The sequence below is a fragment of the Conger conger genome, chromosome 2, assembly GCF_963514075.1.
Source record: "Conger conger chromosome 2, fConCon1.1, whole genome shotgun sequence".
Classification (NCBI taxonomy): domain Eukaryota; kingdom Metazoa; phylum Chordata; class Actinopteri; order Anguilliformes; family Congridae; genus Conger; species Conger conger.
In genome coordinates, this window is record NC_083761.1 from 42,281,627 (window position 1) to 42,308,667 (window position 27,041).

At 40.6% G+C, this 27,041-nt stretch overlaps 2 protein-coding genes across 5 annotated transcripts; one reads left to right on the forward strand and one right to left on the reverse strand.

Moving 5' to 3' along the window:
* Positions 1 to 1,013: 1,013 nt before the first annotated feature.
* vps25 (vacuolar protein sorting 25 homolog) lies at positions 1,014 to 9,325 on the reverse strand. Of its 3 annotated transcripts, XM_061232947.1 has the most exons (7): positions 9,157 to 9,325; positions 8,531 to 8,587; positions 7,306 to 7,449; positions 5,284 to 5,337; positions 4,809 to 4,897; positions 2,324 to 2,399; positions 1,014 to 2,063 (listed from the first exon to the last, which is right to left on the reverse strand). In XM_061232947.1, the coding sequence occupies exons 3-7, from the start codon at positions 7,349 to 7,351 to the stop codon at positions 1,951 to 1,953; spliced, it is 378 nt and encodes a 125-aa protein (XP_061088931.1). In that variant the 5' UTR covers positions 7,352 to 7,449; positions 8,531 to 8,587; positions 9,157 to 9,325; the 3' UTR covers positions 1,014 to 1,950. The 3 variants fall into 3 exon arrangements, with proteins under 3 accessions (XP_061088931.1, XP_061088930.1, XP_061088929.1); XM_061232946.1 differs by lacking the exon at positions 8,531 to 8,587 and having other exon boundaries at positions 7,306 to 7,451; XM_061232945.1 differs by lacking the exons at positions 8,531 to 8,587; positions 9,157 to 9,325 and adding an exon at positions 8,048 to 8,197 and having other exon boundaries at positions 7,306 to 7,451.
* Positions 9,326 to 9,473: 148 nt separating this feature from the next.
* cntd1 (cyclin N-terminal domain containing 1) lies at positions 9,474 to 14,563 on the forward strand. 2 transcript variants are annotated; one of them, XM_061232944.1, is made up of 4 exons: positions 9,474 to 9,870; positions 10,220 to 10,364; positions 10,458 to 10,554; positions 13,899 to 14,563. In XM_061232944.1, exons 1-4 carry the CDS (start codon positions 9,654 to 9,656, stop codon positions 13,908 to 13,910), a joined length of 471 nt encoding a protein of 156 aa, XP_061088928.1. In that variant the 5' UTR covers positions 9,474 to 9,653; the 3' UTR covers positions 13,911 to 14,563. The 2 variants fall into 2 exon arrangements, with proteins under 2 accessions (XP_061088928.1, XP_061088927.1); XM_061232943.1 differs by lacking the exon at positions 13,899 to 14,563 and adding an exon at positions 11,182 to 11,617.
* Positions 14,564 to 27,041: the final 12,478 nt, after the last annotated feature.

The window sequence follows — 27,041 nt, forward strand, 5'->3', positions numbered from 1 at the left end:
GGCAGCCATGAACACAAACCTTTCAAGGATAGTCTGTAACAAGGTCAGTGTTAGGAACCAGCAGTGACATTGGGGAAAATAAGATTTCTTCATTATACTGAAGTCCAAACGTGTTATGTCCCTTTCAATACATAGTTTAAAAGAAACGCACTGAAATCAGTCAGTTTATTGACCATTATTAATGCATTTCTCAATTCGCTAACCAAACACACAAACACCTTTTAATCCAATCATGCTTTTCACCAGACTGGGGCTTATAAGGTCAAAAGTCATATTTACTTATTTTCTCATTCGCACAATTGTAACAACAATGACAGAGGATAAAATAAAAATTCCCATTATCTATGTTGGCAATGTATTATTTCAGTGTAGTTACCAATGATGTGTTTTTTATTTAAAACAAAGTTACTAGGGGTGTCTCGGTGGCGCAGCCTGTAGAGCACTGACCGCATGCTCATTGCGAGCCGCGACGTCGGCGGTTCGAATCCGACAATTTGTCGCATGTCTTTCCCTATCACTCGCCCCCATTCTTCCTATCTCTCTATACTATACTGTCCAATAAAGCTGAAAAAGGCCTAAAAAATATCTTTAAAATAAAAGAAAGTTACTATATCCAGTCTTATCGCATTCCGGTCATAAATCAGTTGTCTGCCATCTAGTGGGGAAAAGGTGAACAGGAAAACCTCTCAAGAAGGCCCACCGCATTGGTGTGACAGTTTGGAATATGCCTTTGGCCAGTCAGTGGACTAAACACATGCTGATATCTGAAAAGATACATGTGTCGAGGGAAACATACATAACAAAATAGAATAAAACATGTAATCGTTTGCTGTAAACCTGTCACACAATATAAAAACATAAAACATTAAAGGGATTCTTAAGATTCTAATCTTTTACACATCATTGGTACCATCTCCTTTGATGTTTGCGGTTGTTTTTGACTTGCTCTGGATCCAATTTCTGTCTCTTGCTTAACATACTTCTTGTAGAAAAAGCCACAAAGCACAAAAACACAATTTTACTTCCATTTTATTTTACAGTACACCATCAAATATAAAAGGCGGTCAATGACAGACAGTCAGAAATAACAACGGTAGTCTAAATGGGACATTTCAGTAGTATGTACAAATGGGACCTGGCTCCATGGTTAATGCGCAAAACTACAAAAAGCTCAGTCTCTCTCCCCCTCACGTCTCTTTCTTTCCGGAAATACCCCAGACTCCTCAATGTGCGCATGCCGTTCTGGCATCAGACGGTCTTTGGAATTGTGGCTGTGTGACAGAACACCTTACTGCAGAAAAGCACAAACACTGAACCATTTCTTCCTCCGCTATGTGTTAAGTATGAAGAAAAATAAAATCTAGATTTAAATACGCAGAATGGGGGTGGGGTGGGGTGGAGGGGGAAGAATACATGTGGGACGCGCCTTCTTGGGGAAAAACATCAGTGTTAAAGGTACAACGGTTAAGAGAGGAATTGCAGCATAAAACCACAACACTGTTTATCCCTCCACCTTCTCTGTGAATGCACCGATATTGAAATGCCCACCCCAATCCATTGGCTGGGGCAATTAGAACCAATTTTCAACCAATGAGCATGAATTATTGTACTGCTGTAAAATGTTTTGGTCCAGAGTGTCGGCCCGTCAACTGTATATTTTGAAACCCGAATTTAACGACTATAAATACAGGCAGCGGGTGAGTCAACGTGTCAGTTTCAATGATAAGAAGGGATTTGCAATGGTCTTGTAACAATGTTTTAACACAAAAATCTTACCTATTGTACCTTTAAAGGAGAGATGGCGTTCCTGAAAAACAAAGGGACCAATGAAGCGAGCGAGAGGCCCATGCCTATTTCTGTGTGGAAGACCAACCTTCTCCCAGAGTCATCCGCCCCGGACAGTGCCATCTACACAGTTCCCCGCCCTGGCAGTCACTTCCCCACCCTGCCTCAGAAGAACTTGACGCCCTTCCCGTCGTCCATGGTGATGAGCTCGGCCTTGCCCTCCGCCTGCAGGGCCTGTAGGGAGCGCAGCAGCATCCAGTCCTCCAGCCCATGGAATTCTGGGAAAGGACACCCACAGGAGAGTCACTTTCCTGCACAGATGTACGGCGGCGTAGCTACAAATGAGTGGAATCTGCTCTCGAAGCGAAGGGGCGCTAGGTCAGGTACTGACAGAGAAGCAAGGAGCTGCATGCAGACTAGGCTTGCGATAACAGCATTTCCTCAACTCCCAACCCACCTCAGATTAAGAAAGAGGCATACGTTTGGGGGCCTTTTAACCACCATTGGACACTGGTTTGCCGTGAGGGTGAAGGCCTACCTTCGCTTTCAGTGTCGTCCCCGTTTGCAAGCTCATACAGCGTGAACACCGAATTGACCATCCCATTTCTGGAAACCTGGAGAAGAGAAGGGCAGAGAGGCCACCATCTTGTTTCATGTTATGTTGCTTTTACATCACAGAAATTGCAAAACCTCCACAGCCCTCTTTCATAGGGTTGCTACTCAGCTGTGCAAGAGCGTTTACGGTTTGTATTGTCATGACCGATACACTTGCAAATTATACCACAATAAAATGCTACAAGACAAGAACATTTATCAGCTGCTGTTCATATCACAGAATGTGGCTATAAATGACAGATCATGTAAATGATTGGGCTAATTAAATAAGTAAGAGCAGAAGTTGGTCTGAAATCCAGAAACAGATATGGCCCACCTTGCCCATCTAGAGGTTGAGTTTCAGGAGTGGCAATGTCAAATGCTGTATGCTAGTCATGTTTAGCCGAGCTGCAGGTCTTGCTCAATTTAAAATGCCACGTCTTTGGTTACAAAATTACATTTACTTTAAAAAAAAGTAACTCTATTACTCTATTTCTGTTGCCAAGGAAGAACTTTCAACTTTTTAATCTTTACTTGCACATTCGCTTTCTTTTTGTACAATGTTGCATAGAATGCACTGTTTTATTTTGCCAAATATGGCTTGACAGGCGCTTTGTTTATGCTAAACTCCAAAGCAAGAGCAATTTGTGATCTGATATCAATTATGATATTAAGAGTAGGTATATTTTTAGTAAAATGCGTAATTGATTCATTGATCTCATGCATAACTAGACATTTTTCAAAGCACTACTATGACAGTTAATATTCTGATAAATGAGGCTCCAAAACAATTCACTTACAGTTCGGCCAGCAATAAAATGACATAGCTATTATTTTTGTAACCTGAAGTAGCCTGTGAATTGCCCAATACAGGCCTATAATGAGAATTTGCGGGAAAATGACCAAGAAGCCGACGACATACAGCGTTAATGAGAACAAACAGTGGAGGCACTTCAGCCTCCAGGCCCAGACCACATCAGAACGCTGAGAGGATGGGCACTAATGCGGTGCTCTATACCCACTGTCACACTCTGCTAACCGCTAATATCCTGCCTGGCATTCCTGGGTCCCTACTGACCATCAGGCTGAGGCCTCAACACCTTCACCTTCTGCTGTATGGGGAAAAATAACCTGTCCCTTCTCACTTCATCATTTGTGCTTCTCCATCGGATGCCCGAAGCGATGGCGGTCACATGTTTTCCAGGAACTGCACATCTGCTGCGCATTATGGTCTTGCGCAAAGTGAGCGCTTTTCAGCAATTTGAAGATGTTGAGGAATCTCTATTTTGCTAATCACAAGGCGATGGGGATCAGCACTAACTACTGCCAAAGCCTCCAATTTTACTGGGGAGATTACATGTGGATGCAATTAGACAGGCTACAGAGGCTAAAATAAATAAAACCCTTCAACAAGCAGGCTTAAGGTCATTTAAATTCTATGAGATTTGCTACTCACTTCTGACAAACCCACGCAGATACGTTTTTTTAATGGTCACAGTGTGCGCATTCATTCTCATGGCATAGTAGATTAATTTACAAGCAGAACTGTAACCACCAGCCTTTAGTGTTAAAGGGGGCAGGAGAGCATAATACAAGCAGCCTAAAACTCCCTTCAAATAAACAGCAATTCAGTGATTTATAAATGTGTGCAACTGCTTACAACATTTGGTATTTCATATCAACAAACGGGTAATAAATTATATTCTGAAAAAATCTGATTACAAAGGAAACACTGTTGAAAGAGTAAAAAATTTAATTAATGACTAGTTTTGTAATCAAACAAATCCCAGTGCAATGCTTAATTACACTATAATAATAAAGCAGCAACAACAACAAACCACAGAAAGAGGGAACGAAAAATGTAGTATTATTATAACCAAAGGTTGTCCAGAAAAAATTAACGGCTCCTAATCTGTCCTTTATGCTGTTAAAAGAACACCAATCCCCCCAATTCCGTGAGGTAAAAAGATTTACAATTACAGTGTTATATTTAATTAAATATTAGCCATTTTTTTAAATATCATTTTTTCCAAAAGGCGATCAACCATTTGCATTAAAAAAAATAATGCGAACGGTAATTTGTATTGAACATTAGTGGAAATGTACAGTATGCGGAGCAGGTTTTTGGGTGTGCCCTAATGGTAGGGGTACTACAGCCCTTAGGCAATGTACTGGGTCTGTACAACTCCAGTCCTGTTTGAATGGGCCCTAGAATGCACTTCAGGGCCTCAAATGAATAGACATACTGTCTGAAGGATAATTAAAGTTCATGACGACCAGAATTATCTTTAGCATTTCAAAGAAATCCTTTGGTACTGTTCTTCTAGAAGCCTCTGGGTGCCTGGGCACCACTATTCCCAAGCATCCTGTGGCAGTGTCACGCATTCAGCACTTTTCGTTCTGCAGGGCGAAGGACGACAGGTCCTTACCCATTGATATATCAGCTTTCCCCATTCCTCCGGTCGTCTCCACATGATCAGACAGCGCGTTTTGTTTTTGTCGATCCACTCCAGGTTACCTATGTTTCAAGACAACAGTTATTATTGACCAAAGACAAAGACAAAATATGCAAAGAGTCCATTATGTTTGATTTACTCTTGACTCTTAAATATACTAATAGTAAAATAAATTGTGGAACATGTTCCCAGTACTCCTGAGGTACTTATCTTGGAACACATTTTAAATTCAAAAACATACACCTCTTTGCATCCCTTCAATTAGGCTGAGTCATTTAGTTGAATCTTAAATATCACATACACTAACACATAAAAAACAAAAGTACTATGCCAAGTATCTTTGCAATTTTTCCTCAATAATGTATGCATCAGTCACGATTGATTATTAACATCTAGACTTATTTCCTCACTCACACACAAACACACAATATATAAATGTAAAATCTACCTTTTTTCCTTAGTTCCTCAAAAACAACCTGGATGGCTTCCATCGCAAGTTTTCCTGAAAGTTGAATTAAGGGCTGACCACAGGATGGTGAAAAGGTTGTAATGCATTGAGCACAGTGTCCAAGCAAAGCCCAGTGAGTAAAAGCCCAAAAGTTAAAAATTGTGTCATTATCTCAATATTTATGACAAAGTATTATACTCAAATTATTCAAATTATATGTGAGTATGTTTATTATATGTTTATACACTGAAAGTAATGTAAATCTGTGTTCGACTAGTAGGTGCATTCCAATTTGCAATTTGCAATTGTTGTTATCTACAACAATTATTGTAAATAAAATCAAACAAACTTAAATTGGCAAAATAATTGTACTTATTCAAGTTCTCAGTCTATCCATCCCATCCATTATCTGAACCTGCTTATCCTGAACAGGGTCGCAGGGGGGCTGGAGCCTATCCCAGCATACATTGGGCAAAAGGCAGGAATACACCCTGGACAGGTCGCCAGTCCATCGCAGGACACATACACCATTCACTCACACACTCATACCTACGTGCAATTTAGACTCTCCAATCAGCCTAACCTGCATGTCTTTGGACTGTGGAGGAAACCCACGCACACACGGGGAGAACATGCAAACTCCACACAGAGAGGCCCCGATTTGAACCCAGGACCTCCTTGCTGTGAGGCGGCAGTGCTACCCACTGCACTATGTGCCGCCTAAAGGACGTAGCACACATGGAAAATCCTTTTGTCATCCATCAGCATGGGAAAAGCCAAAGAACTGTCAATTCAGAAGAGATAGACAATTGACCATCACAAGCCTGGCAATGGGTACCAAAAACACAAACAGTTAAACATCATCTTTGCCAGGGGTGGTTGCACAAAGTATTAAACCTGGGGTGCCAATAATTATGAAACGTTTTTTGGGGGGGAAATTTTTTATTTGGAAAATATAATACTGGTTGAATCACACACTTTTTTTAACTTAATTTTTCATGTGGCTCTTCTCAACCAAAATATCTAGTAGTCTTAGAAGCTTGGAAGTGATACACCGAGTGGTGCCGTAGTAACATATTGAATAAAAGCGGCACAATTCAGCATTTATGAGAAGTATTAGAACTTCTTTATGAGCAGTATTATGAAAATTGGTCTAGTTTATAATGTCTACTTCAATTATAATCCGAAACTAGACAGAAAAAATGTAAGATTACACACTTTTAGGTTTTCCCCTGCCGAAGATATGATGCTCCAAAATCATCACAAACTTAAGTTTCCACTCGCAAGGTACCAACCACTCCCCACCCCCTTCTTAAAGAGCCAATGTCTCTAGAATGACAAATCCAATAAGGCTACTGTTTGGGATATTCCTTATTGAAGAGCATTTACATAAAGTTTGAGCAAAATTGGAGTGGTGAACTCACACACCTTGATTTTTCACCGAATGACCCCTAAGAGACAACGTAGACTCACTGTTCCGAACAGAACATGGGGAAGCGGCTGCTTCCACCAGACATTAACCTCCATACAATGGTAGTTTTTCTCCTGTGAGGAATGTGGTTTATGATTATGGTTGCTTGTTGACTACCCCAGACACTAAAACACTTTGATTGATGTAAATTTTAGCAATAATTATAGAGAAAAGACTAATTAAGTGAGCCGTATCAAGTCATGAAAACGGAAGGAATTACACACACACACACACACACACACACACACACACACACACACACAAACACAATAACCAAAGCCCATCCTGAAGTAATTTCTTATGTATTCGACATGAAGGTTTTCGGAACATCGTGAGCTAACTCGGTGTTCGGAACACGGTGAGTCTACGTTACATGGCACTTCCAGTGAATCAGAGGGAAAAAAAACTATGACGCGTTTTGTCATACTGTACCTCATACTTGGTTTCACCACAAAATACAATCCTGCTCCGCATACACAAGACAGGCACGCCTGGTTTAGGTAGTCTACGTATATAGAAGTGCAACAATACATATGACAAGAAAAGGATACTCTCTATTTTCTTATTGTTAAACACAGGACTTTCTTGTGCCTCCATGACGTCCAACGTGTAGAGTTTGCGATGTCGGCAATATGACAGCGTCAGTGAGCACCATGCTGCTAGCTGTTTCTGTCTTGTGTCAACATTAGGCTGCAATCTGTGAATCAATCAATATATCAAATATATCTACAACAATGTTACAACGAATTGTTATAAAAGGCCGGACTGCTTACCCATGCAGCATAGCTAGATAATAGTTAAGTTCCTCCGTATTATTCCGCCGCTGACTAACAAGTAATGAGACACAGGGAGCTAGACAGGTATTGACATACAGTGGGTGTTTAAAAATAATACTTTTATGACAGCATTACTAGTCGTAGGCTAAATTGCGTTTGACAGTGCACCTGTTTCGACTTAAGTAACTTTATCACTGCTGACCAGATTGCACATTACAATAAGTGACGTTATATATGTTCTAAAACGAATCTGCCTGACTAGCTCACAATAGCCAAGGCAGTGGGTAACTAAAGTTTGAGTCCATCACACCCCTTCATTACTAGTTAGCACGATAGCATGGCTACTTCCCTAGCAAGCTAGTTATTCAGCTTCTGTGCTAGCTCGCTAAGACAGAATGGGTAGATCGGATCTGAATAACCACCTCAATATAAACGTATGTACTTTTAATGTTAGTTGATAAAATCACTTTCTTGCTGCAGTGCTTTTGAGAATATAATACAGAATGTAGGTACTCACGTAAAAAATGGAGGAAAGTTGTATTGCCAAGGCCACTCAAAACTCATTGCTAAAATTTGCTACACGCTCCCCCGGAAGTCAGTACTGCACGAAAAACGGTCCCCTCCTCTCCTGCACCTGAGGACGCCTACAGCGCAGTTCCACACACTCGCTCTAAGCAATGTGGTGAGCGCGCCATCTACTGTACAGTTAAGGAAATGATTTGGAACAATTTCTACCGTTAATCTTGACTTCGTTAGGTGTTCGTAAAGACCATTAGATGTCGTAATAATTTCAATAATTTTCAAAAACTAAAATTCAAGCAAATATCTTGTAGCTGTTCGCGATGGAGATTAAGCCATTTAAAACGATCTACCTCGAACACATTTCACGTAATTTTTCTGGAGAACATCCGAATTTAAAGTTTGGTGAAGTTCCCTTTAATATTTTGAACGAGTTTCTCACAGATCTCAGCAATAGTAACAAACATCATTTAAATCACTTATCGATTTGCAGTGGGAATTTTAAAGACCGAAGATTAGTGGGTAGGTGGAGATTAACCTGAATGGATATTGTAATTAGTTACAGTGTGAAAGACTACTTTTGTACCGTTTTCAGTTCATGCTTGCGGGGGTAGCTGCTAGCTAACGTTACTACCTAGCTAATATCTGGAACATGAAAGAAAACGTGAAGTTACTAGTCTATTTGTAAAATGATCTTTCCTTTCTTTTTTTAAGAGTGCGTCTTACTCATATGTGAAGAGTTAAGACTAGACTCATTGGCTGGATACCAAGCAATTGAAATACTGGAAAGGTATACTGGATATACTGGAAATTTCAAATATGCTAGCTATTGGTTGTGATTACAGTCATGAAAGTTACTAAATATTTCAAAATTAATTATATTTATACGTATATGTAAATGTTTAAGTTAGCGCAAATAATCGAAATTCCATATTGTCTTGTTTTCTCTAGGTTTATGATAAAGCACCTTGAAAATCAATTTTCCACCTACAGCAGTTCAGGTGATGATGATAGCGACAGGAACATTGGCGACTATATTTTCATTAAGCTGAGTCAGAAATTTTGTCTCCTGATCATCTCGTGCATACAGCTGGCAAGCAAACTTACACTTCACAGCAATGTAGGTATAGCCACTGTTGGGCCTATCATGTACGGTGGCTTCAGAAAGTATTCAGACCCTTTTACGTTTTGCACACTTTCTATGTCATTCTATGTCAAATTTATTAAAAATCAAAAACTGAAATCTCTCATTCACATAAGTATTTAGACCCGCTGCTGTGGCACTCCAAATTGTGGTCAGGTGCATCCAATTTGCTTTAATTATCCTTGAGATGTATCAAGTCCACCTGTGGAAAATTGAATTGATTGGACATAGTTTAGAAAGGCACACACCTGTACATAAGCCCCCACAATTCACACTGCAAAACCACGCCATGAAGTCCATGGAACTCTTTGTAGGCTGCCGCAATAAATTTGTGGCGTGGCATTGATCTTTTTATGAACTTGCAAACTTTTATCAATTTAACATGTAATCTACAACACAATAAAATGTGTAAAAAGCGACAGGGTCTCAATATTTCTGAAGCCACAGTATCTAATGAAACATGTTGCCCAGATTTGGTGAGTGGAGAGCAATCCAATGTTTGACTTTATTAAAGGCGATTGACAACAACACAGCTCTGAAGTTTCTGAAGTCTATTGGTCACTCCTGCTCCAAAGAGACACTTCTGGAATCTGAACTTCTCATCTTAAAAACATTGAACTTCTGCATTAATGTCCCGAATCCTCTAATGTATGTGGAAACACTCCTGGAAGTTCTGGGTGAGTTGTCTCCTATCAAATGGTACGTAATATTTAAAATATTAGAGAGAACATTCTCACAACACGTGAGCAGCATATACTACTGAGGGAGTAGTGGTGCTGCTGTTGTCCGTCTACACCGGACTTAGCAGACTTGACTGAGGACTTGGTGCAGGCCTCAGTCAAGCTTATTTCCCTGATTTCTGTATCATAAAGTAACATAATTATAACCAGGGATGGGGATTATTAATATGCACATCCTTTTATGGTGGATGAAGCATTACATCAAGATATTCCAAGGGCAGCAGTTCTTGAAGCAAGGAACGTGCCGGAAAAAAGTATTTTGAATCCCAATACGTTTGCATGACAGGGTACAACAATGCATCCGCCCCCGTGTCTCAGCTGTACTCCCTCTGCCACTGCCTGCTCCGGTTCACCTATCTTCAGAGGAAGTCCATTTACCACTCCCTGCTAGTATCTGCAACCAAGTGTACCAGTCCATCAGAGGAGCAGAGGTGTGCCCCCACCTTCAGTTTTAAGAGTCATACAGAAACAAGTGTAGTATGTCCGTGCAGTGTCTTGAGTTTGTGTTCTTGTTCGGGGAACAGAGTGAAGTTTGCTGAAGTGACTGAGGACTTAATGTTACTGAGCGTGGGCGTCATTGCTGCTGGTGCTTTTATCTTCAACGTCCCCAAGTGGGAGCAGGTAAGGTGTGAAATGGGCCTTGCTCCAAACGTAGATCCTCATTGCCTCATTTTCCACAGTTGTGACTAAGTTACTGTTATGCAAGTCATAAGTAAGTCTCAAGTCTTATCCTTCAAGTCTCAAGTCAAGTCCCAAGTCATGAAGGGCAAGTCTCAAGTCAGTTGAGTCCCAAGTCACAGAGCTCAGTTCAAGTCCCTAATTTCAGGTGTCAAATCGTCAAGTCTCATTTCATGCCAATTTAACAAAAAAAATAATTCAGGTAATATTAAATTGTTTCATTATAATAGTGCATAAATAAACTACAATGATAATGTTAGAAAAAATGGTTATTTTATTGTTTTCCAATTTGGACAACAGTTGGAGTTTTTAATTAAAAAACGAATCCATAAAAAATTTAGCTATAAAAAGCAGACATAACACCACAGCAAATAGCCGGAGCCTTGTATCAAACTGCTTTATGCATTTTGTCACATGTAGGCTAATATTAATTTATACACCACATAACAACTTAATTCATTATGCAAGGCTCAATATACATGTAATGAAGGGTCCATGTTCAATGTCAAATCTGACTCATATGTGTTGTACTGGCTGTAGTCTAAATATCACACGTGTTTTCTACAACAGGTTGTGGAGGAGCTGACTTACATAACAGGAATCTCCGCGCAGAGCATTACAGAATTTGCATATGTAATGTTGTCACATGTTGTCAAAGACCAAGCTCATGTAAAATCCATGTGAGCCCAGCTGTTCTCTAATAAATGGCTACAGCCTGTCCTTTTGGATTACAGTGGCAAGTGCCACACGTCAAATTGTAAAGTGCCATTGGTTTATTTAAAGATGGTGAATGGAATGGTGGGTCAGATGCTACTGCATATGACATATTTCTGAATATTATAATAATGAGCTCAGACGCTCAGCATTAGCAAATATATAACTTCTGTCTATTTAGTGACTCAAAGAATGCATTTTTTAGGGTTAAATAACTGTGATTGTAAACTTGGTTAACTTGTATGTACTGTGTATTCGTATCTGAATATATCAAAAGGACTTCAGAAACTCATTACATTACATTACATTATTGGCATTTGGCAGACGCTCTTATCCAGAGCAACGTACAGTTGATTAGACTAAGCAGGAGACAATCCTCCCCTGGAGCAATGCAGGGTTAAGGGCCTTGCTCAAGGGCCCAAAGGCTGTGCGGATCTTATTGTGACTACACCGGGATTAGAACCACCGACCTTGGGTGTCCCGGTCCTTTACCTTAACCACTACGCTATAGGACGCCCTACACTCTAACGCCCTACGCCCTAAAACTCCCCACACCTGTGGCATTGATGCTGATCAGTGAAATATATTTCACTGATGTTAGACATTAATGTAACTCCAGGACTGCATATCCCTTAATTTACTGTACTGCAGGTGTTCAACCTAGTGTTTGGACCAACTGACCAATCCAGGTCTCTCTGACTGTCTGACAGCCTTTAATAGTGTCATTAATAAGCGACGATTGCTATTAGCTTCCTTGTTTTTGCACCCAACATTTATGTATTTGCCTCCACAATTTGAGATTATGAAAATAATCACAATTGTGATAAAGGACATTTTAATGTATTTTAGTTTCACCATGTAGAAGTTACAGCAGTGTTTATACATAGTCCCCCCCCCATTTCATCGGCACCATAAACTTTGGGACATTGCATGCAATGACTACTTGAGGTCTGCAATTCATGGACATCATCAGTTGCTGGGCGTCTTCTCTGGTGATGCTCTGCCAGGCCTGTATTGCAGTCATTTTTAGCTCATGCTTGTTTCGGGGACTAAGTTAAGTTTTCTTTTCAGCACATGAAAGGCATGCTCAATTGGGTTTAGATCAGGCGATTAACTTGGCCACTCAAGAATAGACTTTAGCAAGAAATTTTGAGCTATTTTGCATCAGCAGTATGTTTGGGATCATTGTCTTGCTGTAGAATTACCGCCAATGAGTTTTGAGGTATTCGCTTGAGCAGATAGGATGTGTCTGAACACTTCAGAATTTTGCTACTACCATCAGCAGTTATATCATCAATACAGATAAGTGAGCCAGCCATATATCCCCAGGTCATAACCCCCCCCCTTTAAAGTACTTCTTGGCAAACTGTAACTTGGCCATCCTGTTTTTGTGGCTAACCAGTTTGCATCTTGCTGTGTAGCCTCTGTATTTTTGTTCATTAAGTCTTCTGCTGACAGTGGTCATTGACAAATCCACACCCGACTCTTGAAGAGTGTTTCTGATCTGTCGGGGGATTTTTCTTCATTATGGAGAGAATTGTTCTGTCATCAGCAGTGGAGGACTTCCTTGGCCTGCCAGTCCCTGTACGATTTGTAAGCTTATCACTGCTCACTTTCTTTGTTCTAATTATGTTGATTTTGGTAAGCTGATGTCTCTAACCGTTTTATTCTTGTTTCTCAGTCTCATGACGGCTTATTTGATCTTTCTTTCATTGGCACAACTTTGGTCCTGATGTTGATAAACAGAAATCATAGTTTCCAAAGGAGATACAAGACTAGGTGCTGAGAGCTCTATTATACCTGCATTAAGGCAATTAAACAGACTTGAGCAATTACAAACACCATGTGTCCCAAACATTATGGTGCCCTGAAATGGAGGGACTATGCATAAACACCGCTGTAATTTCTACATGGTGAAGCCAAAATGTCTAAAAATACCCTTTAATAAAATCTGGGATTTTAACCACATATTAATTGTGTGATTCCAAATTGATACAAATTTAATGGTGTGTATTGCATGATAACAATTAAAATGTTCATAGGAACTGTTTGTGTGGAACCTAATTATGCACAATAGTATTAATATGTATGACTAATACCTTAAATACTACAGGAGTGATTAAACCAGTATTCTTATATCTGAAGAAATACAGATGCTGGTTCAGTCCAGATCATAATATACACTCTGCAAAGGAGGTTTCGGAGAATTATTTACAATCTTGAGTTGTGCAATACTTAGAAATCTGAAACCGCTTCACACGAAGTTATGAAAATCTGGGTCATGAAGGTTATGCATTACTTTCAGGGAGAGAATCTATATTGCCATATCTAGATATACAAGCCAATAAATGCTTGCTGTATTGCACATCATAAATTGAGACTTCAAACTTTAGATCAACTCCATTTGGGAATTTGACATTATTACATATTGTTGGAAGAAAACAATATGTAATTTTTGAAACTTGAATTTCTAGCAGTTTGGTGAATCAGGTAGAGTGTTGTTGGCACCTAAGACAGATGGGAAAAACCTTACATCTCATTTTTTCCCCCCTCCTACCCTCCCCCTTGGGCAGATACAGACATGAGTAAAAACATCAAAAGCAGAAAAGAACTGAAGCACAGCCTACAGCAGCAGAGGTATTAAGACAAGGGCTCTGTAACTAAGTGCTCGTCTGAAAACGGAGCTGCGTGAACAGGATCTGATATTTTTTTTTTAGTTTCCCCCATGTAGAAGAAAAACAGCTACGCCCAAACTGAAGCGCAACTGGAATCGGCCCCTGTACACATTGTCTACTTCTCGCTTGAACAAGCTAAGATAATCCGGCTAAAGGGAACGTTTCACCTATGTGCTAAGAGCAGGTATGGGATCCCCACGGCATCTCTTTTGTCATACTAATGTCAACAAAGCCCAGCTCCCAGCAGACAGATAATCTGGTGGCTTGAGCAGGTGTTTTGTTTCTCTCGCCTCAAACGGCACAGCTGCATTGTGGGCAAAGCTCTCACGGTGAAGGCGCCGTTGCTGTTCGCCACGCTCCAGGAGCCGAAGGTTGCGCAGCAACACCTGTGGAACGAGGGGGACACAGTGCGGTCATGTCCACTGAAACACACCACTGAATCATATATGCAACCTCCAATGGGACCAGACCTGGGTGAAATGATTGAGATACTTTAAGCCATTAAACACCAGTAGTATTCTTTCAGTTGAAAGTTTTCCAGCTACTGACAATTTTAACTTGTACTCTTTAGTTGTTAACTTTTTTGCAGACGGATTGGAATTTTATTTTTTTATTTTTTTCAACTACATCTGTTAAAGTATTTCAATTCAACACACTTTATCAAGGACTGGTCTACAGGGTCAAGGTGGGAATTTTACCTGGGCCTGGCGTTGCCTGTAGCACCTCAAATTGAAGCCTTCCAGATTCAGATTGAGGCTTGCCTTGCAGAGCTCACAGGTCTTCACAACAGTTAACTCTGCTCCTGGACACCCACACAAACACATAAGCATTGACAGTGAGCAATCGACCACCAGTTCCCGATATTCTTTATTTGCTGTAGAAAAGTCTGACATCTAGCACACACCAAACAATATTTCTTCACTTCTATTCACTTTAAAATTATGCAAACAATGTTGGCTGGAGCAACATATTTTCAAGGAGAGGCCCACATACTCACTTCTCACTGTCGATAAGACCTAATGGTAAATGTCACTTTCTGAAGTGATTTGCCTTCAGCAGTGCTTCACAAACAAGTTTGCCCTACCTTCACCATGAAATCTACAGTGCCATGAAAAAGTATTTGGCCCCTTCCTCTATTACTGCATATTTGTCAAACTGAATGGTTTCAGATCTCTCGACAAAAAGGTACCATTCGACAGAGGGAACCTCAGTAAACAGAAAATACATTCAATCAACCAATTTACCAAGTTGAATTGATAATTAGATTGAGCTGATAGAACAAAGCCATGCCTGTTGAATCAAATCCTCACTTATATTGAACCTTATCAGAGTGAAGTAGTCACCACAAAGTTCTACAAGCATACTATGTGGCAATCCAAGGAAATTAAAGAAGTTTAAATATATCCATCTGGAAAGGGTTACAAAGCCATTTCTAAAGCTCTGGGACACCATCAAACCACAGTGAGAGCCATTATCTCCAAATGGAGAACAATTGACCATAACAATTCGACAGAGACTGCGCTCCTCTCCGTCAGTGAGTCACTCCATGCCGCACGAGCAGCCTCCCTCTCCTCTGTCCTCATTCTTCTAGATCTCTCTGCTGCCTTCGACACTGTGGATCACTCCATCCTCCTGTCTGCCCTGTCAGCAACGGGCATCTGTGGCACAGCCCTGGACTGGATTGAGTCCTACCTCTCTGGTCGCTCCTTCCAGGTTGCCTGGGCTGGTTCGGTATCGACACCTCGGCCCCTCGCCACAGGAGTTCCCCAGGGCTCAGTCCTAGGCCCGCTTCTTTTTTCTCTTTGCACTCGCTCCCTTGGCCCTGTGATCACTGCACATGGGCTATCCTACCACTGCTACGCGGACGATACCCAACTCTTCGTCTCGTTCCCGCCGTCTGATACGCAGGTTTCAGCCCGTATCTCTGCTTGCCTGAGGGACATCCAGAGCTGGATGGACAACCACCATCTAAAGCTCAACCCAGGCAAGACTGAAATGATATTCATCCCTGTTAATACCTCTCCCCATCTGGATCTCTCCATTTCCCTCAGGGATACCACACTCACGCCGTCACCCAGTGCAAGGAACCTCGGCGTGGTGATGGACAGCAGACTGTCCCTTTCCGAGAACATTGCGGCGGTGACCCGGTCTTGCAGGTTCTTCCTATACAACATACGGAGAATCCGCCCCTTTCTCACCCCCTACTCGACCCAGCTCCTGGTCCAAGCGATGGTTCCCGCCTGGACTACTGCAATTCCCTCTTGGCTGGCCTCCCAGCGTCTGCCATCAGACCCCTTCAACTCATCCAGAATGCAGCAGCTCGTCTGGTCTTCAACCTTCCCAAATACTCACACGTCACCCCCCTGCTTACTTCCCTCCACTGGCTGCCTGTCATGGCTCGCATCAAATTCAAAACATTGGTGCTAGCCTTCCAAGCAGTTAAGGGGTCTTCCCCAGCTTATCTACAAAAAATCATCAGACCCTACACCCCTGCCAGACCTCTTCGTTCAGCCTCCACAGGCCGCTTGGCACCTCCCCCTCTCCGAACCGCCACATCACGCTCACGACTACTGTCTGTTCTGGCTCCACGGTGGTGGAACGAACTCCCCGTTGAGGTCAGAACTGTAGAATCTCTCCCCACCTTCAAGCGCAAGCTGAAGACACACCTCTTCAAGCAGTACGTCGCTCTGGATAAGAGCGTCTGCCAAATGCCAATAATGTAATATATGGAGCCTCACTTACCTGACTGGACTTTACCCTGGATCCACCTTTTGAGGCAGTCATGGTGCACGTATTGTAGGCTGCCAGTGCACTGACAGGGTAAGAGCAAAGGATTCTGGGGGGAGCCGCCCCAGCTCAGACAGATGCGACACAGATCCCCCTCTTCCTCATCTGACTCCTTCTTCAGCAAGCTGCGGAGATAGAGCAGGCCAGGTCGCTCGGATGGGGATTCGTCGGCTGCCAGAATTCGCTCACTTCAGCAACTAACTGAGGCTCAATGTCTGAATTTCTCCTCTGTGTAAGCCACAGGGTTTTATTGGCACATATGCATAATACTAGAGTAGGACTACTGATCTGGGATTGTTTTGGCTTTTAGCTTGTCACAGATAAGGTTAGGCAACGTACCAGGGTAAACTGAGCCTAGATCACTGCTCCTACTTTGAGAGGTTTTATTAATATGGCCCAATGACTTGGTTGGTGGGTAGGCTGTTTCAAATCCCTACAGGACTGGAGCCAAAGAAAAAGTGTATGAGCAATGATGTAGCCGAGACTCTAAAGTATGATGAAGAAAAACAGACTTGTTCCCTATATATGCAAATTGGCAAAAATGTTCTGCCTTTCATCCAAATGCAATATATGACACAAATACACTCAGTGAGCACTTGATTAGGTATTTATTACTTATTTTTTTGACTTAAGTCTTCTGCTGTTGTAGCCTATCCACTTAGAGGTTTGACACGTTGTGTGTTCAGAGATGCTCTTCTGCATACCACTGTTGTAATGTGTGGTTATTTGCGTTACTGTCACCTTCCTGTCAGCTTCGACCAGTCTGGCCATTCTCCGCTGACCTCTCTCATTAACAAAGCATTTCTGCCCACAGAACCTCTGCTCACTGTTGTTGTGAGTGAAAATCCCAGTAGATCAGCAGTTTCTGAGATACTCAATCCGCAGTCAATGTCACATTTCAGACATTTGGTCTGAAAAACAGCTCAACCTGTTGACCACGTCTGTATGCTTTTATGCATTTCGTTGCTGCTAGATGACTGGCTGATTAAATATTTGCATTAACAAGATCTTTTGAATAAACTGATTACTGAGTGTACACATGTAACTCTAGTAAGTGACAGCTGGACAACAAATGGAATGCAAAGGTGAAAAAAAGTGAAATGACCATAGGAATGACGAATAGCGGAACTTCACTAATATTAGTGAAAAGAATGTTTCTATTGAAGGAGTTGGAACTTTTGACGCTGCCCTCTACTGGATGTATTGCTTAACATCCATGCCATGGATGGAAGTATGTTCCCAGTGACGAGTTTTCCAATATGTTTGAACATAAGATACATTATTACCTGTGATGTTTATTTTATGTAGCCTTTTTCTTTAATTAAAGGTGCCAATAATTCCAGAGCCCACTGTGTTAAAAGTACACTGTATTAAAAGTTGACTTAATTAAATGAAATACCGGACGCACCTTTCTGTGAGGTTTCTGGGTCGGCTGGAGGTTTGGTCTCCGGAGATGCGCCTCCTCTCCTCTCTCGCATCCTACCATGGAGGATGCATATCTCCTCCATTTGGAATACCTGGAGTTCTGTCAGCTCCAGTTCCAGGTCCTCCAGCAGCCCAAAGGCTCTCTGGCTGCAGATTGAGGTTCCTCCCAGCTCCCCTCGCTCTTCCGAGGGCAGTCCTGTCCCAGTAGCGGGGCTCCCGTCTGCAGGCACAGCGTCCGGACTGCTCTCAGGACCTGCCGAGCTGAGCGCTGTCCTGGGCTGGTCTTGGAGGGCCCTCGTGGGGCTGACTCTGCGGTCAGAGATCAGCTGATCCAGATGCTCTCCAGCAGTGGAGACTGGGAAGCGGCCCCCTTGAGTCCTCTCAGCCAGAGTTGCCGGGGAGAATACGGGGCCTGCCACTGCAATGGGCAGCACTGGGCTGTACCCGCCTCTAAAAGAAGCTGTCCCTTTCTCTGAGGAACATGGCCCCCAGCCTCACCGGTGGCTCCAGATATACAGGGGTGCGTGGGTTAGGAGGTCTGGTCTCCCCCCCACTCATTGGGTTCACCCAGGTGGGCAAAGGCTCATCTTCACCCTCGTACTGAGAAGGTGACAAGTCCAGAGAGCAGAACTGATCGCTGAGGGAGTTATCTGGGGTTTCACCGTCTAACTCGTCCACGGGGCTGGGGGAGTGATAGTGGAGTGATGACATCAGAGCCCAGTCCACTGGGGTCCAATCAGGGGAAGACAAGGGTAGTGGGACAGATCTGCTGTGCAAACCACGGATGACGTCTTGTCCCCCAGGAATGGGAGATAATGCCTGCAGGCTGAGGGAGGGGGTTGTTTTGGACATTTCCTTCTGGATCTCTTGGCTGGGTGCCACTCTGGTCCTCCTGATTGGCCTTCTTCTCAGAGTATGAAAGTTACTGGGTGCCAGTTTACAAGTGCTTTTTTTCTTGTTCACCGATTTCAATTTGTGGCATAGAGGCGGTAGTTCTTTACCTTTAAAAACGGTGAAAGAATGAATAACACGGCATGCATTATTTCATACATAAAACTAGAACTTCATTGAAGTAAACACCTATGCAGATCATATTTTCATATTCCAAAAGGCACTTCATAATTGCACAAATCTATACATTCAGATACAGCAAATAACATGGCAGAGATATTAAACTCCGACATAAAAAAAATGGCTAGCCAGTCCTGGGGATGATGGAGAGTTGTCCTTGAAGAGCTTACTGAGCTGTGCTGGGCTGGCAAGAGCTCTCCGCTGTGTCTTTCCAGCAACTGCCAGTTCCTGCGGGGGAGGTCTGCGGGCAATGACAGGAAGCTTGGACACACAGTTTCCTTTTGACAAATGGCCTGCCCTGGCGAGCAGATGTGGATGAGGGCTGCACGTTACAGACGGACCATGAAAATGAAATTTAAATACATTATCCCTACTGGGATCACACGGTGGGACAAAATCTGTAAATGCGAAGACACACACGGACAATGGACAATGTATCCGGATGACACAAACCCCTCTTTAAAATCCACCCAAATGAAAAACTATGTATGGTATTATGCTGTCTACCACAGTGCACATACTAAAACCTCCCCAAGTTACCTGAACTGTTGTTTTTGTAGTCACAGGATCAATTAGTATGCATCAAGAGCCAGTATACAGTCACCTCCAGAATTATTGGCACCCTTGATAAAAAATAATCTACAAATAATAAACAACACATACAGTGGCTTCAGAAAGTACCCACTTCACTTTTTGCCCAGCTCTGTTAGAGTGACCTTGGGGTTCTTGGTAACCTCCCTGACCAAGACCCTTCGTGTCTGGCTACTCAGTTTGGCCGGATGGCCATCTCTAGGAAGAGTCCTGACTTTTTTCAAACTTTTTTTTTTATTGAGGCCAATGTGCTCCTGGGAACACTCAAAGCTTTTTCTTTTTTTTTTACCCTTGCCCTGATCTATGCCTCGACACAATTTTAGGCCTACGGAGAGTTCCTTGGACCTCATGGCATGGTTTTTGTCCTGACATGCAGTATGAATTGTGGGACCTTATATAACTATATAAACTATGTCCAATTCCAATCAAGTTCTAGACACATCAAGGATAATTAAAGCAAACAGGTTGCTCCTGACCACAATGTGGGGTGCCACAGCAAAGGGTCTGAACACTTATGTAAATGAGAGATTTTTGATTTTTAATAAAAAGATTTTTTCTAAAACATGTTTTCACTTTGTCACTATGGGTTACTAAGTGTAGACTGATGGGCAAAAATGACAATTTTAACGTTTTAAAAGTAAATCTACACAATAAAGTGTGGAAAAAGCGAAGGGGTCTGAATAATTTCTGAAGTCACTGTACAATAATCTATAACTTATGGTAACACAGATGGGAAACTATATAAATATTTCAATACATTTTACGTTTCAATTTTTTTATTTAGTATTTGCATTTTCTATTTTTTTCTGAAAACAATAGATGTCAAAATGTTTGGCACCCCTAACAATTATTGTAAATAAAATCAAAGTGAAATTGCCAATATAATTTTATTTAATTTTGTTAATCTTGGTCTAAAGGAACCATATTGACATTCCATCACTTCCTGTTTCACTAGAGTATAAAAATGAGGTAACAAGCATGCAAAATCCCCCTCTGTCATCTTCACAAGTATTTTTTGGTAATGGGTACAAAAAATACATAAATGGTTAAACATACGAGTTAGCATTATATTCTTATCGTAAATTCCTCTTATTGTTTTCATAAGGGCTCGTACGAGTGTGCCATATCAGATTCAACAAACTCTCCTCACATAAAAAAAAACTCCTATATGAAGATGTCTATTATAATACAGTATTTTCGGTACTATAGGTGGGATCCATCAGATAGATGGCCAATGGGATTAACAATAACAAGGGACATAGGTACCTGACGGGTAGACTGTGGCTCATTGGTTTTAGCAAAACATAACACTATAGCATACACTATAGCATAAACCTTCGCTTATTCCTCACTAAAATACATTTTGCACTTCAAGCCTGTTCATGGAAAATGAATGGAATGCATTGGTTCCATGATTTTTAAACAGGTCGGGACCACTCACACACATATTTTCCCACCTAAGAAAAAGTTCTAAGTGCAAGAAAATATGTAGGTATATGCCTACACATATGCCTACAGTAAAACCCCACGATAATGCAATAAGTCCAATTATATAAACCGTGGGGTTTTGTTATTGCGAGGTTAATGAAAAGGAATACAATTTCAGTCTGTCTTCCAAGTCCAGTGTGAAAAAAACATGAAATGTCTTCACTTTTGTCACCAGTGAAGCCCACACTCAAAGTACACTTTGGCTACACGTGAGATAAATTTGCTTTCTTCATTCCATTTTGAATAAGAAAAACATGAAGCCTCATTAAAGTGTCATTTGCTTGCTTTACTCACTTCTGTTTCTCTTCTGCACTGTAAGCTGGACAGTGAATCAGACTTCTCTCTCACCACCGGACAAAAGACAAGACTAAAACAGGGATGACTTTCTGGCCTAATTTATCCAAACAGAAGCAGTTTAAGGTGAGATCTGTCACAGACCAATCACAAACCCTGGGTCAATACAGTGAAAAACACATCCCCAGTTATACACACTTGATGCTCCAGGTCTACCCAAATAATATACACATTAGTTTAAATATAGCTACAACATTGGTTTACTAACTTCTCAAAATAGGAAGATGTGAAATAAAATAGGTATTTTCCTTTAAAGAGACCCAAGCACTTCCAAGAGACATTTCAAAGTTTCAAGCTTCAAAATTATAACTTTTAGCACCAAGTGATGACTTCCCTACTTACAATGTTAAACTATCTGCAACTACAAACATAGATTGCTAAGCAGATAGCTAGCGTTAGCTAAGTTTAGCTAATATAGTTAATATGACCAGTCATTGTTAATATTACCGTAAGACCGCTATAACTAGTCTATCCAACTTAGTTAGCTAGCGAGCTAAATTATCCTGCAATGTTACATAACTCTGCCAACTAAGCAAAGGCCACAAGCAAATGTTAACGTTAGCTAACAAAGCTACTAAAACAGTCTAAGCCTAAATAAAAAAAACTCAACATTATTTTTTTAAATAGACCAACTTTGTCTAGGTTATAAAGCCATTTTGCTTGCTAGCAAACTAGAGTTGGTTGGCTATAGCACCCAACTACAGTGCCTTATAGAGCAATTGCACTCGCTGTTTCAGTCTGTCTTCTACACAATTTAGAAAAAATGCACTCTGGGATGGGTAGAGTGGGTGTGTCCATCTCATTTGCATAAAGTATTGTCTAACCAATCAGGTGCTGACAGTATTCTGTTTTGTATTGATCCATAAGAGCTGGTGTGCCGACTGGTGTAACAAGCCGTTAAATTAAACAAATTTGAGGGCGTTTCTAACTGGATATCTAATTGACATCTATATTAATTAATCATATTCTTAATCATGTGGCAATTTCCTTGACCACAATGTGTTGGAGGACAAATGGCCATAGCAACCCATTCCTTTTTGTTGCCAAACGCAGGGGTCAAACTATACCGAGATGAGATGGCATCCATTCAGATCTATAGATATACATGAGTTGACAGATCTGAATTTCATCTTTTATTTCCTGGTATTTTTAGATTCTAGATTTGTTAAACAACTTAGAACATATCACCATTTGTATCAGACACATTTTTAGGTGAGAAAAAGTATTGGAACATGTGACTGACAGATGTTTCTTGTTGCCCAGATGTGTCCTGTCAGATTAGACATCACAAACAATCTCAACAGGGCAGGGGTGAATGTATCTCAATTAAACCGTTGAAGACTTGGAGAGCAGCAATATAGAGGCTACCAAAAGATGCAAATCACTCATCAGTAAGAATCGGAAGGCGAGATTACAATTTGCAAAGAAGTACAGAGATGAGCCACAAAGGTTTTATGGACTGATGAGACCAAGATTAACCTCTACCAAAGTGAAAGGCCAAAGTGTGAAGAAAGAAGGGATCTGCTCATGATCCAAAACAAGTGTCATGGCTTTGGCTTCCATGGCTGCTTCTGGAGTGGGCTTACTAATCTCTATTGATGATGTAACTTGTGATGGTAGCAGCAGGAGGAATTCAGAAGTCTACAAAAACATTCTATTTGCCAATTTACAGAGAAATGCATCCAAATTAATTTGGAGGGACTTCCTCATGCAGCAAGACAATGACCCAAAACACACTGCTAACAAAACTTCAGACAAGACTTCATTACAAAAAAAAGTAGACGGTTTTAAAGTGGCCAAGCCAATCACCAGACCTTAACCCAATTGAGCATGCATTTCACCTCCTGAAGAGGTGATTGAAGGGAAAAATCCCACAAAACAAATAACAACTGAAAGAGGCTGCAGAAAAAGCCAAGAAAAGCATCACAAAAGAAGAATGCAACAGTTTATTGATGACATTGGGTTGCAGACTCGATGCAGTTATTGCAAGCAAGGGATATGCTACCAAATATTAAGTGTTGTTTACTTTCATTTACTTAAATACTCTCTGTTCCAATACATTTGCTCTCATAATAATTGGATGGTCTGATAGCAAAGGTGCTGTGTTCTAAATAGTTTACATCTAGGTGTAAATACCAGGAAATAAAAGCTGAAATTCTGAAATCTTGTCTCGTGTACATCTTTTTATCTCAACCCCAAATGTATTCAGTGTATTGCAAAAACAAAGGAATTAGCCTGGCTGTTCCAGTGCTTTTGGAGGGGACTGTAAATACAGCAATAACACAGATTCATTTTACCAGGAAATAAAAGCTGAAATTCGGTCATTTTATGTACATCTTTTGACCTCAAACTTCAGTGTATAGCAAAAACAAAGGAATTGACCTTTACAATGTTCCAATACTTTTGGAGGGGACTATATGCTTTGTTGTTGACCTGAGATTTAAAAAACAATATTTTTGGTGGAAAAATACATTTAGTTGTACGGCCAGGTTGTCCACCAGCATAGCAGATGAGTCATGGTCACATGGTTTCTGGCATGTATTAAGAACGATATACTTTTCAGGATACAGTGAGATGTCTCTATTTGGGCAGGGCCAGAGTGCACTGCAGATCACATTTTTTAACCCTTATATGCAGCAGAACACACTTTTCAACCAGTTTTAAGCCAAAATGATATTATTTCATAAATATTGAAATAATGGCATGGGTTAGAATGTTTCACTATAAAGCAGGCATAGAAGCATGTTTACAATAACAAAAAAAGTTTGATCTAGGGTGTAATTACCCTTTAAGTTTAGGATAACTTTTATTTGTTTTATCAGATGTTATCAGACCAACATTTATAGTACCTAATAGCGTCACTAGCTACAGTTATACTAAAGGGATACTCTGGCATTTTTCAACTAGAATGCTATTTGATAGATCATAGGATGTCATGTCAAGAAACATTCATTACATTAATCAATTTGGCTTGTACCTCGAAAGAAGCCAATCTGAAAACCTCCAAATGTTTTATGATGCCACTGGTGCCAACAAAAACTACAGGCTAGTTTTCCCGGTTTTATAACAGCCGCTTTAAAGGGGCATAGCCTGCTGCTGGAATTCTCTTCACTTGTTTACTCTGCATCAGCTGTCAAGTAACTGTCAAACTAAAGTTATACTATACCATTAAAATTGCATCCCATGGTCAGAATTTTATTACTGTATGTCAATCTTTAATTAAAGTAATTTGGCTTCAGAATATCAGATGCATCCAAGAAAATAAGAGACCCGAAAATAATGAAAAAGGACACAAAATGTTATGTTAAACTTATGTTAAACATGCTGTCAAAATTCATTTTTAAACGCTGCTCTGTGATTTGGATCAATCTAGGACAGAGTTTCATTCTAGGTCAAACAAGTCCTAGTAGAGTATCTAGGCTAATTAACTTAGTTTGTCATCTTCATTAGCCTAGATACTCTACTAGGACTTGTCTTGTTTGATAATGCCATGGTTTATGTGTCTAATGGGATACCCAGTCTGTTTTCCCAAGGCATGCTGAGAAATAAATAAATGCCAAAAACAATCAGAATTAAGTGACACAACCATCCACAACCCTGGCAGCCATTAAATTGCCAGCTATTTTGGTATGTGGGTTTGAAGCTAGCATGAATTTGAAGCATCACACTAGACTAGAGAAACGGTTTATTCCTTCCATTGAAGCTATTGTATCTACGATATTGTGACTGCTAAATAAGAACTAGCTGAGCTGGGAATTATTACTTCTGTACCTCAATCGGTAAAATATGTAGGCTAATCAGTTTTTCTTTTGGCTTAAAACACCCAATATTTAATTTCGAGCCATCAAACTTCTCATGTAAGCTCAAAGGGGAATATGGGTCAGGACAGTAGAGATCACGTTAGCTACCACATTCCCCATATTGGCCAAATTGATGGTGTGACACTAACCCAATGATTCAACCAGCCCCAGTCTACCCTACATTTTAATTTAACATTTTGACAAACTTTAAGGATTGGGTGTTGTAAGGTGTTGTAAGGGTTAAGTATGCTTCATTAGTTGCAATGTGTATACTACTCATTGGTTACTTTGCAACTAAAACTGAAGATCAGAGGTGCCCTCAAGACAGCGAACTGTTTGTAGCAAACAGCTACCGTTGAACGATTTTAAATTAACATTCCATTTAGTTCACCACCAACGCATTTAGAATAAATGGATGCCACTTAGATTTAACAATGCCAGCAAGCTGATTCTTTGCTTATCTGTGATTTATTTTTTAAGGTAAGAACAAATATGACATTGGTTAAAGTGTATTATAACAGGCAAATAAGTGACACTTATTTCAACGCACCTCAGAACTTACTTGTTAGTGAAGTGGCTGTCGAACACACGCTTTGTGCTGTTAATGTAACGTTAACGGTAGTCATTTTTAGTTTTGTTTAGATTTTGATAGGGCGAGAGAAACACAATTTTCTCTGTCAATACGGCAGTGTTTCTGATTATGTTTGCATCGTGGTAACTACCTAGCCTACATGAACTGTATATACAATTTTTAAAACGCTGCAGCAACTTAATCATTTAACGTTGCTCTCGTTCGTCTAGCTAGCCAAGGTTACTATGCGGCTAACATTGGATAACCAATATGTTAGTTAACATCGCCTAGATCGTAGCTAGATATCGTTCACCACAGATAATTCGTCATGATATAAGTTTTATGTTTGAATTGTCATCGGTTTAGTAAATTAGTTATTAACTCGACCTCTCCCAGTAGCTACGTGTATTTTTGATAAACTAACCTTTTCTCTGACGATGCCTGCAGCCTGAGGGAAGCGTCTGAGTATCCATGGAGATTAAGCGCGTTCCGTCAGCGGCAATGCGTGAAGGGTTGCTGTGGAGACCATTCAGCGATTCAGGTACACGCTTTTAAACTGAATTAAATACAAGAAACATTACTGAGAAATATTTAAAAAGAAATATATAAATATACATTTATAAATTTAAATGTGCAAATGCTTTAGGCAGGTGTAGCTTTATATTGATTATATTGATATTGATTTGATTTAGATTTTTCTTCTGTTCACTCACTTGGCATTTTGTTAATTGATAAAAAATAAATTAATAACATTTCTATTTTTGAAAGAATTCTTACTTTACAGCATTTTTTTACACCTGCCTAAAATTTTTGCACAGTACTGTATAATATCATTAATCTTATAAAAAATAATAATAATGATGCCAAAGTTCCATATTCAAAAATGTACATTTTCAAACAAGAGCCTGAAAAAGTATGCTCTGAACTACATTCGGGGCCATAGGTTTTCCCCTA